This window comes from Macaca nemestrina, chromosome 15, assembly GCF_043159975.1.
Source record: "Macaca nemestrina isolate mMacNem1 chromosome 15, mMacNem.hap1, whole genome shotgun sequence".
Lineage (NCBI taxonomy): Eukaryota > Metazoa > Chordata > Mammalia > Primates > Cercopithecidae > Macaca > Macaca nemestrina.
The window spans coordinates 19,325,705-19,345,054 of record NC_092139.1 but is presented as its reverse complement, the minus strand read 5'-3'; the positions used below and the strand labels follow the sequence as shown (position 1 = coordinate 19,345,054).

The 19,350-nt window shown below is 45.0% G+C and overlaps 1 protein-coding gene across 1 annotated transcript; it reads left to right on the top strand.

Annotated features, from left to right (window-relative positions):
* The first annotated feature begins 1,324 nt into the window (after nt 1–1,324).
* LOC105496443 (WAP four-disulfide core domain 2) lies at nt 1,325–13,032 on the top strand. Its single transcript, XM_011766861.3, has 4 exons — nt 1,325–1,478; nt 2,010–2,153; nt 11,437–11,589; nt 12,871–13,032. The coding sequence occupies exons 1-3, from the start codon at nt 1,403–1,405 to the stop codon at nt 11,586–11,588; spliced, it is 372 nt and encodes a 123-aa protein (XP_011765163.1). The 5' UTR covers nt 1,325–1,402; the 3' UTR covers nt 11,589; nt 12,871–13,032.
* The last annotated feature ends 6,318 nt before the right edge of the window (nt 13,033–19,350 follow it).

Sequence of the window (19,350 nt, the reverse complement as noted above, 5' to 3'; positions counted from 1 at the left end):
AGCCTCCAGCAGCAAAGACCTCCTGGGGCTTCTAGAACCTCAAATCATTGGAGCAGGAAAGATGTTCGAAGGCACTTCTTGTCTAACTCCCTGGGTAACTCTGTTTTGGCACTTAACACCCTGGATTCTAAAACTTGATTTATACTTATCGGTCTCCTCCATCACGGGAGACACTTATTTCCGGAGCACTCACGGCCATTGATCCGGTACCTCTCACGGGTCAGGCCTGGAGTCCCTGTGTCAATCGTGTGGATCTACTCAATGCTCCCAGTGAGTACATGGTTGTTCCATGGCAGGAACATTGCATTTGTGTTCTCACTGAAGTCCCACATAGGTGTCATTTTCACTGATGATGTGGCAGCTCAGATCCGGGAAAGGATTCATTCTAGAGCCCTCAGGTGGGAAGTGGTGGAGGTGGGAGTCAGACCCCAGACTGTCACCCCTTCAAGACCAGTGCTGGAGGGCCCCTTTTGACGACTTTCTCTTCACCAAGCGTCTTGACCTGCATATGTTACACAGTAGGCAGCCAGTGAATATTTACAATGGAATGGAAAAAACGAGTGCCTGGAGGGAGACACCTGGGTTCAAAACCTTATTTGTACAGCTTTGCAGGGGACCTTGTGGTGGAGGTGCGGTCCTAAATCCCTGAACACCCAGTTCCTTTGTCATATACAGCTGATAACAGTAACTCTCCGGTCAGAGGTTTGCTGGGATGATTCCTTGAGACAAGGAGCACAGAGCCTGGCACAGTCAGCCCTGATCAGGGGCCGGTAGGACAAAGAAAGGGCGGCAGAAACACACACCCAAATGGCTTGAGACTGGTAGGTGCTTCACCTTCCTGGGCCTGTTTCTGGTGAGGAGGGTTTGTTTATCAATAATAAGTGCTACTTCTGTAGACCCTACTATGTGCTCTGTATCACTACCCTAGCCCTCCATCAAGGGGGATCTGCCCTCTCATCTGGCTAAGCCCAAATAGAACCCTTTAACTCGAATGCTCTACTGCCTCCCTGCGGGCCCTGCCCCATCCGCCTCAACCCCCGACTGGGGACACTCTGGAGAAACCTCGGAGTCTTGGAATAGAAACCCAGGAGCCCTGAGCCTTGGCCCTCAGGCCCCAGGAGGGAGGTCAGGAGGGAGGAGTGGACAAGGGTCCGGCCGCAGCCGGTCATGTCCTGGAAGCTGCTTTAAGTTCCTGGTTCCCACCGGGGCCAAGAGTGATACCTGATCCTGGGGGATTGTGAAATGACCTCAGGTGGCAGCCCGCCCCAGGGGCCTGCGAAGCCCTCCACCCTCCCCTTCCCCGCTCAGCTCCACCCCTACCCCACGCCCCCTCCCGCGCACGCGGTTAAATCCCCGCACCTGAGCAGCGGCTCACACCTGCACCCCGCCCCGGCATAGCACCATGCCAGCCTGTCGCCTAGGCTCGCTAGCCGCGGCCCTCCTTGGCCTGCTGCTGTTCGGCTTTACCCTAGTCCCAGGTGAGTGGAGCGGGGAGACGCCCAGCGCCCAGAGGGGCCGAGCCACGAGCTCCAGGATGGAGCCAGGCGGAGGCGTAGCCTCTGGAGGCCGGGGAAGTGGGAATTCCTGGGTCGGAAGTGGCGGAGACCCTTGGAGCCTAGGGTGTGGGGTCCAATGTGCTGGAGGTGGAGAGACCACTGATGGCTGAAATTTGGGAGGGTTCTGTGCTGAACGAAGACACTCCGTGGCTGCAGTGGGCTGGGGGTGGGGGCTGCTCTGCCTCGACCGCGGAAGCTCCTAGACACTCAGCTGTGCCGGGTCCCCTAGGGCTGAGATCCTAGGGCCCCGACGCCAAGGGTTAGGAAGCTCTGGTATTCCCAGGGGCTAGGGACTCCTCCTGGTCTGGAAGTGGGAGTCTCTGGGGGCAGTAAGGGGACTCCTAGGGCCAGAGACTGAGAATTCCTTGGAGTTAAGCTTTGGAGCAGGAGGTGGCCATCCTCTGGGGCTGGCGCTACGCCCCACCCTCCACTGTCACGGGCCTGCCCTTCCAGGCACAGGAGCAGAGAAGACGGGCGTGTGCCCCAAGCTCCAGGCGGACCAGAACTGCACGCAGGAGTGCGTCTCGGACAGCGAATGCGCGGACAACCTCAAGTGCTGCAGCGCGGGCTGCGCCACCTTCTGCTCTCTGCCCAATGGTAACTCCACCACGGCCGAGCGGGGATGGGGCGGGGCTGCGCTGGGCTGGGAGGAGGCGGGAGGGCCTGGGTTCCGGGAACAGGGGCGCCCCGGGACCCGGGGACCCCCGGGAAAGTCAAGACGGATGAAACCAGATCCGCCAGTGCTCTCCCTCGCACGGTCCCGGGGGAGACAAAGGCGTCGTTGAAGCGCAGCCAAGTGGGGGTCCCCACCCCTAGCTGGATTCGAGTCTCTGGTGCATGACGGGCTTCCGGGCACGCACAGCCGGGACATTGTTCCCCGCGGCCTGTGGACCCGGGGCCGCAGTTTCCTTCTCGGACTGGCCGGAGCCTGCCCTGCGGGAAAGCCCGGAGCCTGGGGCTCTCACATCTCCTCTTGGAGTCCCTCCCTGGGGGAAAGACGGGGAGGGCCTGGCCTGGCAAGATTTTCCCCAATTCCTCTGTCCAGGTGGAAGGGAACTTTACAGATTTAGGAAAGTGTCCCGCTCATCTTAAAGATGTGGAAGGGAGCATCGGCGAGAAAAAAATTGTTCTTGCCCAAGGTCACACGGCCATCCCATGGCTGCAGGAGTCATAGTGAGGGTTCAGCTTTTGCCTTTCGGGCCAGCTGGCTGAGTGATTTGAAGAAAGCGAGGAATCCTCCCCGGACACCGTATCGCCCTTTGTTGTCTTTCAGTCAATCGCTTCCACTCTAAGGATTGAGTGAGCGCGAGCTGGGGACTCCTTCAAAGGTGCTTGCTGGAGCTGCAGTGTCTCCACCAGGCTGATCAGAGCAGGGGGTGGCTTAGGCAGCATGGAACCTCAGCTTCTCGTTCTCCAGAGGGAACTGCTGAGTATTAGAGGCAGGGATAGGACCTGGAGAGAACCAAGGTACTGTAATGATGTTCTTTCCCAGAATACAGTCCCTGTGACTTTTCCTCTTTGTTATTTCCCTGAAGATGTCAGCACAGGCTGGGAAAGTTTGTAATACGGTGACCCCCAGACACCGACCAGCAGGGAAGTGGTAAGTGGAGGGGGACTGGCAGCCCACCAAGGGCAGCTTCAAGGTCAGGAGTCCCCTCCTCTGGGCCAGGGAGAGGAGGACCAGAAGGAGAGGAAGATTTGGAGAGAAAGCAGGCAGCAGGCAGATGAGAGAGGTGGAGGAGCAAAGGAGGGAGTCTTTGCTGTTTGATGGATGAAGAATTTGTTCCCTTATCTCAGATGGACAGACTGAGGCAGGAAGAGGGACAAGGTCAGATGGCCTCCTGTGCCAGGGAGGAAGCTTGGAGGTTTGAATCCTAGTTCTGCCATTTTCTAGTTGTGTGATCCTGAGCATGTTGTTTTACCTCTCTGAGCCTCTGCTCTAAAGTGGGAATAATTCCAAATTCTATAGGATTGTCATGAGGACTAAATGAAATAATGCATGTAAAGTGTCTATTAGTGGGAAGATACTCCATACACAGTGACTTGTTTTGATCATAAATGGTTCCCTATTTATTCCCAGGACAGCCCAATATTGAAGGCTCCTACTCCTTTCAAGAGAATGAATTTCTTTGTATTAGGAAGTCAAGACTGTCGGCAACTTTTTAATTTTTTTTTTTTGTATTATACTTTAAGTTCTGGGGTACATGTGCAGAACGTGCAGGTTTGTTACATAGGTATACATGTGCCATGGTGGTTTGCTGCATCCATCAACCCGTCATCTACATTAAGTATTTCTTCTAATGCTATCCCTCCCCTAACCCCCAACCTCCCTGACAGGCCCTGGTGTGTGATGTTCCCCTCCCTGTGTCCATGTGTTCTCATTGTTCAACTCCCACTTATGAGAACATGCAGTGTTTGGTTTTCTGTTCTTGTGTTAGTTTGCTGAGAATGATGATTTCCAGCTTCATCCATGTCTCTGCAAAGGATGTGAACTCATCATTTGTTATGGCTGCATAGTATTCCATGGTGTATACGTGCCACATTTTCTTTATCCAGTCTATCATTGATGGGCATTTGGGTTGGTTCCAAGTCTTTGCTATTGTGAACAGTGCTGCAATAAACATACATGTGCACGTGTCTTTATTGTCGAATGATTTATAATCCTTTGGGTATATAGCCAGTAATGGGATTGCTGGGCCAAATGTTATTTCTTGTCCTAGATCCTTAAGAATCATCACACTCTCTTCCACAATGGTTGAACTAATTTACACTCCCACCAACAGTGTAAAAGCATTCCTATTTCTCCACATCCTCTCCAGCATCTGTTGTTTCCTGACTTTTTTTGATCTCCATTCTAACTGGTGTGAGATAGTATCTCATTGTTGTTTTGATTTGCATTTCTCTAATGACCAGTGATGATGAGCTTTTATCGTTTGTTGGCTGCATAAATGTCTTCTTTTGAGAAGTGTCTGTTCATATCCTTTGCCCACATTTTGATGGGGTTTTTTTCTTGTAAATTTGTTTGAGTTTCTTGTAGATTCTGTATATTAACCCTTTGTCAGATGGATAGATTGCAAAAATTTTCTCCCAATCTGTAGGCTGCCTGTTCGATCTGATGCTAGTTGTTTTTTTTTTTTTTTTTTTTTTTTTTTTGCTGTGCAGAAGCTCTTTAGTTTAATTAGATCCCATTTGTCAATTTTGGCTTTTGTTGCCATTGCTTTTGGTGTTTTAGTCATGAAGCCTTTGCCCATGCCTATGTCCTGAATGGTATTGCCTAGGTTTTCCTCTAGGGTTTTAATGGTTTTAGGTCTTACATTTAAGTCTTTAATCCATCTTGAGTTAATTTTTGTATAAGGTGTAAGGAAGGGGTCCAGTTTAACTTTTCTGCGTATGGCTAGCCAGTTTTCCCAACACCATTTATTAAATAGGGAATCCTTTCTCCATTGCTTGTTTTTGTCAGGTTTGTCAAAGATCAGATGGTTGTAGATGTGTAGTGTTATTTCTGAGGCCTCTGTTCTGTTCCATTGGTCTATATATCTGTTTTGGTACCAGTATCATGCTGTTTCAGTTATTGTAGCCTCGTAGTATAGTTTGAAGTCAGTTAGCGTGATGCCTCCAGCTTTGTTCTTTTTGTTTAGGATTGTCTTGGCTATGTGGGCTTTTATTCCATATGAAATTTAAAGTTGTTTTTTTCTAATTCTGTGAAGAAAGTCAGTGGTAGCTTGATGGGGATAGCATTTAATCTATAAATTACTTTGGGCAGTATAGCCATTTTCATGATATTGATTCTTCTTATCCATGAGTGTGGATTGTTTTTCCATTTGTTTGTATCCTCTCTTATTTCATTGAGCAGTGGTTTGTAGTGCTCCTTGAAGAGGTCCTTCACCTCCCTTGTAAGTTATATTCCTGGTAGCAATTGCTCTTTGTAGCAATTGCGAATGGGAATTCACTCATGATTTGGCTCTGTTTGTCTATTATTGGTGTATAGGAATGCTTGTGATTTTTGCACATTGATTTTGTATCCTGAGACTTTACTGAAGTTGCTTATCAGCTTAAGGAGATTTTGGGCTGAGACAATAGGGTTTTCTAAATATACAATCATTTCATCTGCAAACAGGGACAATTTGACTTCCTTTTTTCTTAATTGAATACCCTTTATTTCTTTCTCTTGACTGATTGCCCTGGCCAGAATTTCCAATACTATGTTGAATAGGAGTGGTGAGAGAGAGCATCCCTGTCTTGCATCAGTTTTCAAAGGGAATGCTTCCAGCTTTTGCCCATTTGGTATGATGCTGGCTGTGGGTTTGTCATAAATACCTCTTATTATTTTGAGATACATTCCATCAACACCTAGTTTATTGAGTGTTTTAGCTTGAAGTCTTGCATCCCAGGGATGAAGCCAACTTGATCGTGGTGGATAAGCTTTTCGATATGCTGCTGGATTCGGTTTGCTAGTATTTTATTGAGGATTTTTGCATTGATGTTCATCAGGGATATTGACTTGAATTTTTGTTTTTGTTTTTGTTGTGTCTTTGCCAGGTTTTGGTATCGGGATGATGCTGGCCTCATAAAATGAGTTGGGGAGGAGTCCCACTTTTTCTGTTGTTTGGAATAGTTTCAGAAGGAATGGTACCAGCAACTCCTCTTTGTACCTCTGGTAGAATTCGGCTGTGAATCCATCTGGTCCCAGACTTTTTTTTTACTGCCTCAATTTTGGAACTTGTTATTGGTCGATTCAGGGATTCGACTTCTTCCTGGTTTAGACTTGGGAGGGTGTATGTGTCCAGGAATTTATCCATTTCTTCTAGGTTTTCTAGTTTATTTGTGCAGAGATGTTCATAATATTCTTTGATGGTAGATTGTATTTCTGTGGGATCAGTGGTGATATCCCCTTTGTCATTTTTTATTGTGTCTCTTTGATTCTTTTCTTTTTTCTTCTTTATTAATCTGGCTAGCAGTCTATTTTGTTGATGTTTTTCAAAAAACCAGCTTGTGGGTTCATTGATTTTTTTTTTTGAAGGATTTTTCATGTCTCTATCTCCTTCAGTTCTGCTCTGATCTTAGTTATTTCTTGTCTTCTGCTAGCTTTTGAATTTGTTTGTTCTTGCTTCTCTAGTTCTTTCAATTGTGATGTCAGGGTGTCGATTTTGGATCTTTCCTGCTTTCCCTTGTGGGCATTTAGTGCTATAGATTTCCTTCTAAGCACTGCTTTAGCTGTGTCTCAGAGATTCTGGTATGTTGTGTCTTTGTTCTCATTGGTTTCAAAGAACTTATTTATTTCTGCCTTAATTTTGTTATTTACCTAGTAGTCATTCAGGAGCAGGTTGTTCAGTTTCCATGTAGTTGTGCAGTTTTGAGTGAGTTTCTTAATCCTGAGTTCTAATTTGATGGCACTGTGGTCTGAGAGACTGTTTGTTATGATTTCCGTTCTTTTGTATTTGCTAAGTAGTGTTTTACTTCCAATTATGTGGTCAGTTGTAGAATAAGTGCGATGTGGTGCTGAGGAGAATGTATATTCTGTTGATTTGGTGTGGAGAGTTCTGTAGATGTCTATTAGGTCCACTTGGTCCAGAGCTGAGTTCAAGTCCTAGATATCTTTGTTAATTTTCTGTCTCATTAATCTGTCTAATATTGACAGTGGGGGTTAAAGTTTTCCACTATTATTGTGTGGGAGTCTAAGTCTCTTTGCAGGTCTCTAAGGACTTGCTTTATGAATCAGGATGCTCCTGTATTGGGTGCATATATATTTAGGATAGTTAGCTCTTCTTGTTGCATTGATCCCTTTACCATTGTGTAATGCCCTTCTTTGTCTCCTTTGATCTTTGTTGGTTTAAACTCTGTTTTATCAGAAAATAGGATTGCAACTGCTGCTTTTTTTTTTTTTTTTTTTTTTTTTTTTTTTTTTTTTTTTGCTGTCCATTTGCTTGGTTAATGTTACTGCATCCCTTTATTTTTAGCCGATGTGTCTTTGCACGTGAGATGGTCTCCTGAATACAGCACACCGATGGGTCTTGACTCTTTATCCAATTTGCCAGTCTTTGTCTTTTAATTGGGGCATTTAGCCTGTTTACATTTAAGGTTAATATTATTATATGTGAATTTGATCCTGTCGTTATGATGCTAACTGGTTATTTTGTCCATTAGTTGATGCAGTTTCTTCATAGCGTTGATGGTCTTTACAATTGGGTATATTTTTGCAGTTGCTGATACCAGTTGTTTTTTTCCATGTTTAGTGCTCCCTTCAGGAGGCCTTGTAAGGCAGGCCTTTTGGTAACAAAATCTCTCAGCATTTGTTTGTCTATATAGGATTTTATTTCTCCTTCACTTATGAAGCTTACTTTGGCTGGATATGAAATTCTGGGTTGAAAATTCTTTCCTTTAAGAATATTGAATATTGACCCCCACTCTCTTCTGGCTTGTAGGGTTTCTGTAGAGAGATCTGCTGTTAGTCTGATGGGCTTCCCATAGTGGGTAATCCGACCTTTCTCTCTGGGTGCCCTTAACATTTTTTTCTTCATTTCAGCCTTGGGGAATCTGATGATTATGTGTCTTGGGGTTGTTCTTCTCAAGGAGTATCATTGTGGTGTTCTCTGTATTTCCTGAATTTGAATGTTGACCTGTCTTGCTAGGTTGGGGAAGTTCTCCTGGATAACATTCTGAAGAGTGTTTTCCAACTCGGTTCCATTCTCCCCGTCACTTTCAGGTACACCAATCAAACATAGGTTTGGTCTTTTCACATAGTCCCATATTTCTTGGAGGCTTTGTTCATTCTTTTTTATTATTTTTTCTCTAATCTTGTCTTCATGCTTTATTTCATTAAGTTGATCTTCAATCTCTGATATTCTTCTTCCGCTTGATCAATTCGGCTATTGATACTTGTGTAGGCTTCATGAAGTTCTTGTGCTGTGTTTTTCAGCTCCATCAGGTCATTTATGTTCTTCTCTAAACTGTTTACTGTAGTTAGCAATTCCTCTAACCTTTTTCCAAGGTTCTTAGCTTTCTTGCATTGGGGTTAGAACATGCTTCTTTAGCTTGGAGGAATTTGTTATTACCCACCTTCTGAAGCCTGCTTCTGTCAATTCGTCGAACTCATTCTCCATCCAGTTTTGTTCCCCTACTGGCGAGGAGTTGTGATCCTTTGGAGGAGAGGAGGTGTTCTGGTGTTTGGAATTTTCAGCCTTTTTGTGTGGTTTCTCCCCATCTTCATGGATTTATCTACCTTTGGTCTTTGATGGTGATGACCTTTGGATGGGATTTCTGAGTGGACGTTGTTTTTGTTGATGTTGATGTTATTCCTTTCTGTTTGTTAGTTTTCCTTCTAACAGGCCCCTCAGCTGCAGGTCTGTTGGAGTTTGCTGGAGGTCCACTCCAGACCCTGTTTGCCTGGCTATCACCAGCGGAGGCTGCAGAACAGCAAAGATTGCTGCCTGTTCCTTCCTCTGGAAGCTTTGTCCCAGAGGGACACCTGCCAGATGCCAGCTGGAGCTCTCCTGTATGAGGTGTCAGTCAGCCCCTGCTGGAAGGTATCTCTCAGTCAGGAGACACAGAAGTCAGGGACTCACTTGAGGAGGCAGTCTGACCCTTAGCAGAGCTCGAATACTGTGCTGGGAGATCATCTGCTCTCTTCAGAACTGGCAGGCAGGCTGAAGTCATGCCCACAGCTGCCCCTTCCCCCAGGTGCTCTGTCCCAGGGAGATAGGAGTTTTATCTATAAGCCCCTGACTAAGGCTGCTGCCTTTTTTTCAGAGATGCCCTGCCCAGAGAGGAGGAATCTAGAGAGGCAGTCTGGCTACAGCGGCTTTGCCAAGCTGCACTGGGCCCTGCCCAGTTTGAATTTCCGGGTGGCTTTGTTTATTCTGTGAGGGGAAAACTGCCTACTCAAGCCTCAGTAATGGTGGACGCCCCACCCCCAACCAAGCTCAAGAGTCCCAGGTTGACTTCAGATTGCTGTGCTGGCAGCGAGAATTTTAAGCCAGTGGATCTTAGCTTGCTGTGCTCTGTCGGGGTGGGATCCACTGAACTAGACCACTTGGCTCCCTGGCTTCAGCCCCCTTTCCGGGGGAGTGAATGGTTCTGTCTCACTGGCATTCCAGGCGCCACTGGAGTATGAAAGAAAAAAAAATAAATCCTGCAGCTAGCTCAGTGTCTGCCCAAATGGCCACCCAGTTTTGTGCTTGAAACCCAGGGCCCTGGTGGTGTAGGCACCCGAGGGAATCTCTTGGTCTGTGGGTTGCGAAGACTGTGGGAAAAGCATAGTATCTGCTCCAGAGTGCACCATTCCTCATGGCACAGTCCCTCACAGCTTCCCTTGGCTAGGGGAGGGAGTTCCCTGACCCCTTGGGCTTCCCAGGTGAGGTGACACCCTACCCTGCCTCTGCTTGCCCTCTATGGGCTGCACCCACTGTCTAACCAGTCCCAATGAGATGAGCCATGTACCTCAGTTGAAAATGCAGAAATCACCTGCCTTCTGCGTTGATCTCACTGGGAGCTGCAGACTGGATATCCGGCCATCTTGAAAGCTGAACCTAAATCTTTTTTTTTTTTTTTTTAAGATGGAGTCTCGCTCTGTCGCCCAGACTGGAGTGCAGTGGCATGATCTTGGCTCACTACAACCTCCATCCTCCTGGGTGCAAGAGATTCTTCTGCCTCAGCCTTCCAAGTAGCTGGGATTACAGGTGCATGCCACCATGCCCAGCTAATTTTTTTGTATTTTTAGTACATGGGGGGGGTCTCGAAGTCCTGACTTCCAATGATCCACCCGCCTCAGCTTCCCAAAGTGTGGGATTACAGGCGTGAGCCACCACACCCGGTGATCTGTCGGCCACTTTCATTGTCCTCTGTAGCTAATCACCCAACTCTGTGCCTGTGTTTTACAACAAAAACCTGCACGTTTATAGCAGCTTTATTTATAATTGCCGAAAGTTGGAAGCAACCAAGATGTCCCTCAGTTGACGAATGGATTTGCCTGGGCCTGGCTCCCCTCTATCTAACCAGGAAGTGGAGTGTGATTGTGTATGTGTGTGTGTGTGTGTGTGTGTGTGTGTGTGTGTGTGTGTTAGTGGAAGGATGTGTGGTTTCTCTCTGCATGGATGAATGAGTGTATTTGGAGGGTCACAGTGCTGAGAGACTGTAACTGGGATTAGGTTTATGGGTATGAGTGAAGATTATAAGTGTGTAACCCCTCACATGTGTACTGTACTTTATACTTTAAGTGGCAGCATAGTGCTTAACCATGGCAGCAGCGGTTAATGCATAGACTCGGGAGCTAGATTTCTTGGGGTTCAAATTCTGCCTCAATTCTGTGTGACCTTAGGCAAATTACTTAACTTCTCAGTGCCTCAGTTTCCTCACTTGTAACACGAGGAAATATTAACAGATCCCTCCCCCTCTTTTAGGATTATTTTGAGAATTGGAAGAGTTAATATATGTTAGGGGCTTAACATAATACCTGGCATGTAGTAAGAGCTAATTAAGTGTTCACTGTTATAATTTCTCATTATAACTACAGAGTATTTTGATATTTCAGGGAGAAATAATATGTTTGTTTCCACTGCTTTCACAACCCTGTGTTGTAATTAGCACTGGTTCCGCTGACACCCAAAGACACAGAGGCTCTGGGAGATTTCTGGCTCTAGGCCATAAAGTCCCACAAAGACAGAGTTGGGACTCAAGCTGAGGTCCTGTGATTCCATTGGGGAGCAGGAGGAGGGATTTGCAGGTGATCTTTCTGGGCCTCCTTAGGTGCCCAAGATGGACTCAGGCAGGCAGCTCTGCTGTATGTGAAGCCAAGTGAGGGGCAGTAGGGGGAGCATGCTGCAAGTACAACTTAACCTCCCTGTATCCCCTCTGCCCACTTACCCTTACTCCTTTTTCTACCCAGATAAGGAGGGTTCCTGCCCCCAGGTGAACAGGAACTTCCCCCAGCTCGGCCTCTGTCGGAACCAGTGCCAGGTGGACAGCCAGTGTCCTGGCCGGATGAAATGCTGCCACAATGGCTGTGGGAAAGTGTCCTGTGTCACTCCCAATTTCTGAGGTAGGTGAATGGGAGACAGAAAGCACATTGATGGCCAGGTGTTGTGGGAAACAGGAGAAAACGTCACCCAGGCAGAGGTGAAGGGAGGTTAGTTGCAGAGAGAGTTGGGAAAGGTATACCAGAGGGGTGACCCTCAGCCTGTTCTAAAAGAAGAGTGAAAGGTGGGCAGTCTGATGAGCTGCATGGGGAGGCTGTCTCAGGTGGAGGGAACAGAATAAGCAAGAGCTTGGCCAGGTATGGTGGCTCACGCCTGTAATCCCAGCACTTTGGGAGGCTGAGGTGGGCGGATCACCTGAGGTCGGGAGTTCAAGACCAGCCTGACCAACATGGATAAACCCCATCTCTACTAAAAATACCCCCCCAAAAAACCAAAAAAAACAACAAAAAAAAAACCCAAAAAACCTTTATGGGCTTGGTGGTGGGTGCCTGTAATCCCAGCTACTCAGGAGGCTGAGGCAGGAGAATTGCTTGAACCTGGGAGACAGAGGTTGTGGTGAGCCGAGATGTCACCATTGCACTCCAGCCTGGGCAACAAGAGCGAAACTCCGTCTCAAATTTAAAAAAAAAAAAAAAAAAAAAAAAAAAGCAAGAGCTTGGTCGTACCCTTGGGCTGAAATCTTGTGGTTGTCATGTGCTACTTTTAACAATTTCTCAGCAAAGGCATCTGAAGATAACTGATAGAATTCAATAGTGCACAGGTGAGCAACTGAAGCCCAGAGAGGGGGTGTGCTCTTGGTGCCCGAGAGGGAACCGTGGTTTCTCTAAACTAAGCTATGGTCTCCCTGAAGCCAGAGCTCTCAGACGCCAACTGCATGGATAGGCTTTGCAGTCAAGAAGACCCAGGTTCAAATGTTAGCTCTGACACTTACCTAGCCTTTCACCTCCCTGAGTCACAGTTATCTTGGTTATAAAATGCAGCTAAATAAGATCTAATGGATCAGATAATCCCATTTAAACCTAAGGAATGAAGGCATGGCAGAACTTCCTAATAGTAGAGGGATTCTTAGGGAAAGAAATGGCCAAGGTCCCTCAGGAAGGCCACAGTGGACATCCGGGACCACAGTATACCCAGGTGCCTGCTAGGGATGGTCTGAAGGAGAAGAGTATGTCTAGAGTCTGTAGAAAATGCAAGCAGGCCCCCCCAGAAGGTGAGGCTTTGCTGCATGGGTGTGTGGGATGGGGTGGGGTCAAGGAGCTGGTCTAGGATTTAAGCTGCAGGTACTCTTGCCTAATCTAATGGATATTGTTGTCGATGGTGTTGTTGTGATTTTCTTCCTCCAGCTCCAGCCACCACCAGGCTGAGCAGTGGGGAGAGAAAGTTTCTGCCTGGCCCTGCATCTGGTTCCAGCCCACCTGCCCTCCCCTTTTTCTGACCTCTGTATTCCCTCCTGGGCTGACCACAGCTTCTCCCTTTTCCAACCAATAAAGTAACCACTTTCAGCACGTTCTGTCTCTGTCTCCCCTGAGTTGGGCTGAGGTGGGTGGGCAAGTGTTAAGGGTGTGACCAGATCATCCAGGCATGAAAGAGACTGGTAGGTGTTAGCACTCTCCTGGCGGATCCTTGCACCAACCCTGTGAATCTGGTCATTATTCCTCCAGGGGGATGGATGAGAAAACAGAGGCTCAGACGGGTGGTGGGATGCTTCCAAAGTCACTCAGATTCATTGCTGGGGGTGCTGATAATAGCAGCAGCATGTACCAGGTGCCAGACACGGTGCTGGGAGGTTTGCTTATGAGATCCTCTGGCTCCTCAAAACAGTCCCCAGAGTGGTAAACAACATACCCCTGTCATAGACCTGGACTCCATGAGGTTACTTGCCAGTGGCCACACAGAAAGATGGCAAAGCCAGGATCCTCTCTTGTTGATACTTTAAATCAAAGTTTTATTTTATATAAGTAATATAGTCATATGCATCAAAACTCAAAAGATTAAGAAAAGATATACAATGAAAAGTGTCTTTCACCCTTTACCCCCTGCCTCCACCTTCCACCCCAGCCACCAAGTTGTTTTCTATGGAGACAACAATTGTTCTCAGTTTCTTGTGTTTCTTTTCAGATGTGTATCCCCAACTCTCAATCCTTTCTCTCTCCCTTCTCTGTTTCTTCCTCTTTTCCTTTCTATTCCCCCTCTATGCCTCACTCTATTCTTTCTCTCTCCTCTATTCCTTCCTCTCCATCCTCTCTCTCCATGCCCCCTCTCTTAATGCCCCTCTGTCTATGTACATTCCTCTCTCTATCCCCTTCTCTCCTCACTCCCTATCTCTATCATCTCTTTCCATCTGCTAGAGTAGGTAGACATGAGCAGGACAAGAGAGGGCTCCCCCTCACACACCCAGGAATGTCGGCTGACTATCAGGTGATGGTCGGGTAGTGGTTAAACTGTCTCTCTAACATGATCATTGGGCTGGGCGCAGTGGCTTATGCCTGTAATCCCAGCACTTTGGGAGCCCGAGGCGGGTGGATCACCTTAGATCAGGAGTTTGAGACCAGCCTGGCCAACATGGCCAAACCCCATCTCTACTAAAAATACAAAAATTAGCCAGGCATGGTGGCATGCACCTGTAATCCCAGCTATTCTGGAGGCTGAGGCAAGAGAACTGCTTGAACCCGGGAGGTGGAGTGAGCTCAGATCACACCACTGCACTCCAGCCTGGATGACAGACAGAGACTCCATCTTTTTTCTTTAAAATAAAAAAAATTACAAATAAAAGTTTTCTTGGCTCTGAAAAACAAAGATCAGCAACATTTTAAGTAAAAAGTAATAAAAAGGATTATTTTAGTCTTCTATTAGTTCAGTCTATACAGTTAACACCTGTGCTGCTTGATATTCATGAACATTTCAGCTCTCCATGAGAGTCCTGAAAGTTTTCCCTTGATTCTCATGTCACAGTCTCCAAAGTTATCAGAAACCTGCGTTCAAGAGCACCTGTCAAAGTCCTATAGCTGATTATAAGCCACCTTTTGAAGAGAATCAAAACAAGACAATAATTGTCCGTGGGTGACAAAAAGTCATAGAACAGCCACTACTAAGGCCACAACTGACTAAGAATTTTGGTTACTTCTGTGGCATACAACAACTTTACACAAGTTATTAATTATATACACTAAGCCATATCAGAATTACAGGACTTTCCAATAATTTTGGAACACATACTAATAACATTTATACAAATACAGCCCAAAGAAAGCTAAACACCATTTCATATTTGACAATGCTTCCTATATGATTTTTATACCTAATAAGCCAAATGTGTCATTTTTGGACTTTAGGGGACCTAATAGCTATAAGATTAATTAGGTCAGAAAAAGACATAATTTATAATTTGGTTTTGGAAAGTTTGTTACTATCAAAGGTTTAAAACACTTGGTATTATAAAAGAATTGTAGGCCATCCTAAGTCATCTAGCCAAAATAACTCAAAAATTTTAAAAAGGCAAAAAACTTTATTCACGGAAAATCTTGTTCAAAAAAGAAAGCCAAATTTCACCTTTGCATTAGTATACTATTAATATCAAACCCAATTCTTAGTAGAACCTTAGACAAATCTCTTCAATTTTAATGTTTGACCCTAAGGTAAGATTCTCATAAATCTTATGACCCTTTATACATTTTTGTTAAAGAGCAGATCAGTGCTCCAAGAAAACCCTTTTGTGCTTTTATTCCAATGTTCAATTTACAAAAAACCTGAATACTATCACTTTAGCCAATATGTTCACACACAGAATTTCTTTTATAAGATTAATCTTTCACAAACCTATCACAACTTGCTCAAACCTTCAGCTTTATCCTATCGTACTTAAAACCTTTACCTCTCTAAACTAGTGTAGCCAAAAAACTCCCACATCTCCATGCCTTCTTATAATTTTTTACCGAAAACACATTTCATTTTCCTAACACACCTTGCATGTAAAACGTTTCTTTAGTAGTCTCAATTACATGTTACACTGTTAACTCTTAGCAACTTTTATTTTTGCTGAAAACCCCAATAAGTGAGTGATTTTTAATTATGTAGCAGGTGTGGAGCCTAAGATATGAGACAAAGATGCAGGTAAGGTCTCTTTCCAGCATAGTGAGGGGGCATCCCCAACTCCACATGTCCACAGGCCTTACCTAGAGTCTAATAGCTCAAAAGAATAGCTCTTCTTTGACTTTTTAAAAGTCAAAGAAGCACGTCAAGATCTTAAAGCATTAGCAAACCTAATATCTGACCTAATTTAGACTAAATGTCTTTATTTTACCAACAATTTTTTAAACTGTCCTTATCTTCCAAAGCTTATTAAAGTCACGTGAACTAAAAGGCATTCGTTTTTATTTTCCTGACAAAATATTTGATTTAAGCACTTATTTTTAAGCCAATTAATCAGAGCTCCTTCATATATAAATGTCACACACAAAACACATATAAATATACAGACAGAAGAAGATCCAGTAGTTGTAAGATTTTTCATTGGGCAGTTTTTAAGTTTCTTAATTGGATTACTGGCTTCAGTGGGGTGGGGTCCTTTGAGGAAGAGGGCTAAGAAAACATGCCATTTCTAGGGCCTAATAAGCAGATACAGATGGAAAGCAAAACAGATCCCCAAAAATTCAAGGTCATATTTTTATGCCAGATCCTGGATTTCCAAAAAAGAAACACTACAGAACAAGACAATGAATGATCTTACTGTGAGTTTCATTGCAAGACAACCCAGAGTCAATCGGCCCATTCTGTGATCAGCCTATCCCCCATGGAAGCCTTATCTCAGTGGTGGGGTGGGGGGTGGGGACATTTCCATACCTTCCAGGTGGCTGAGAGCATGCCTCTCTGATCCAAACGTGCAGAGAGCCAAGTATCCCCCCAAAACTGCCACTGGTAATGCCCAAAAGCGTATTTGCTACCTAGTTATTACACACAAAATCTCGCTCATAATGCGAAGTAATTTCTGATACTCTAAAAAGTAAAAAAGTCAGATAATGCAATGCAAAACAGAACAGAGCCTTAGCTTTTGAGAGAGATCTGCTTTCAATTCCTAGGGTTTAATGAGGAAAACAGTTTTCCCTAAAACGGGGTCTGTGGCGCCTCCTCTGTTTTTCTCAAGGAGTCCAAGGCTGTTAGAAATTATCTTAGGTCATCTCATGTATGCATCAAGAGTGGCAAGTATCGGGTGAAAACCCCACCCCCGATATTCAACGTGGGTTCTTTTCTATTTCCCTAAGCATCAGCTGGTCTGAGAAATAAAGGGAAAGAGTACAAAAGAGAGAAATTTTAAAGCTGGATGTCCAGGGGAGACATCACATGTTGGCAGATTCCATGATGCTCCCTGAGTGGTAAAACCAGCAAGTTTTTATTAGTGATTTTCGAAAGGGGAGGGAGTGTACGAATAGGGTGTGGGGTCACAGAGATCACATGCTTCACAAGGTAATAAAATATCACAAAGCAAATGGAGGCAGGGCGAGATTAAAATTGCTAATGAAGTTTCAGGCATGCATTGTCATTGATAACATCTTATCAGGAGACAGGGTTTGAGAGCAGACAACCAGTCTGACCAAAATTTATTAGGCGGGAATTTCCTCGTCCTAATAAACCTGGGAGCACTACAGGAGACCAGGGCTTATTTCATCCCTTCGCCTTTGACCGTAAAAGACAGCTGCCCCCAAAGCAGTCATTTCAGAGGCCTACCCTCAGGGGCCATTCTTTCTCAGGGATGTTCCTTACTGAGAAAAAGAATTCAGCAATATTTCTCCTATTTGCTTCTGAAAGAAGAGAAATATGGCTCTGTTCCACCTGGCTCACTAGCAGTCAGACTTTAAAGTTATCTCCCTTGTTCCCTGAACATTGCTGTTATCCTGTTCTTTTTTCAAGGTGCCCAGATTTCATATTGTTCAAGCACACATGCTCTACAAACAATTTGTGCAGTTAACACAATCATCACAGGGTCCTGAGGTGACATACATCCTCCTCAGCTTACGAAGATGACGGGATTAAGAGATTAAAGTAAAGACAGGCATAGGAAATCACAAGGGTATTGATTGGGGAAGTGATAAGTGTCCATGAAATCTTAATTTGTGTTCAGAGATTGCAATAAAGAGAGGCATAAGAAATTATAAAAGTATTAATTTGGGGAACTAATAAACGTCCATGAAATCTTCACAATTTATGTTCTTCCACCATGGCTTCAGCCAGTGCCTCCGTTCGGGGTCCCTGACTTCCCACAACAGCAAGAAGACAAAACAGAGAAAAAAACAATTCAGTCGACTGAGAAAAAAAAAAACCTTTTTTTCCCCTTGTCTTGTTTTCCCTTTGTAAAAAAAAAAATACTTTTTTCTTCAGAAAAATAAGACCCAAGAAGAGAAAAAAGCATAAAGGCCTTTTAAATATACATATAGCTTGGATATCTGCTTTTAATTAAGCTAACTTTTAACAAAATCTCCTATTACCAGACTCTAGCTGGGACAAACAGCCAATATTTATGGTCTTTAAACTTTACCAAAGGCAATCTCCCAGGTGAAACCAGTAAGCCTTAAGTAAGGTTATGACTTAACCACAGGTGTATGAAGTATTTTCAAACAGGTGGTAAGCGGTTTTTACAAGATTTAGAATCTACAAAGGTAGCTTAGAGAAGGGAAAATTCAAAAAGGGAAGCCAGATGTTGTTGAAGGAAGGGCAGAGAATCAACAAATGGCAAAGGTCACACAGATATCAAACCAGAAAGGACTAACTCCCTGAGCTGGGAATCGAATCCTGAATCTGGACTGCCATTGTGAAAAGACAAATCCTTAGCTACCAAGCTTCAGCGTTGGGCAGTTTCCATTTCTTTTCTTAGAAGGACCCTAGAGATAGCCAATTTTGAGCTTGCAAAGGCTTTTAACTGCTCAAGACAATTTTTCGGGCTATGACGTGAACCTCAAAATTCCTGTCCTCTGGATGGTGGAGACTAAGAGGGTGTACCACCATATGGTTACAAGGTCAAGATCCCAAGGACATAAAACAGGACAAGGGGAAACTTCATCCAGTTTTTTGTTTGTTTCATGGACCTGCAGCAAAGTTTGTAACTGACCAGTGTGCCGGACTGGCTTGAACGGCAAGCTTATGGGGTCCTAAGCCCATGTTCTATCCTAAGGTACCTCTCTTTATGACAGAAACAGAAAGATGAATTCATAGCACAAAGTACACCAGATTTCCTACAGCTTAAGACTAGCCTCATGAAGCCTTTTGTTTCATTAATCGAAACTTTGCAGAGGAGACAGTGATTTTTACCATTGCTACAATCGGTGCGCACAGAAAGAGGCCAGAAGTCTGACTGGTAAGAAATTCTTACCCTTTTGCTGGCTTGCCAGGTTTCTGGGTTCCCTTTCCCTGAGTGGCCCTAGAGAATCTACTTGCTGCATCATAGCCCTGGGGGCCAACCTGCAACACAAAGTAAAATTTAAAAAAAATATATCAATTTTGTAAGATGCTGCCCAGTGGGTTGCATGGGGTAATCAAATTAACATTTTCCATTCCAGCCAGAGCAAACTACGTGGGACAAAACATAGACATTAGCCGCTCTGCTTGGCACCCAATATCTAACTGGCAAGACTCAAACTTGCTCCCCGTTGGGCCTTGTCATCTTTAATCCATTCAAAGTGGGGTGGAATGACCTCCCACCAGGAATTTCAACATGTGGTTTCTGGGTAAGATGGAAGAGCAGATAGTCTCCTTAAGTAACAGAAAAGACAGGAAAGGAAAAGGAGAGAAAGAGAGAGTGAGAGAGAGAAGCCTTGTCTGAGGCAGGGTGGGGA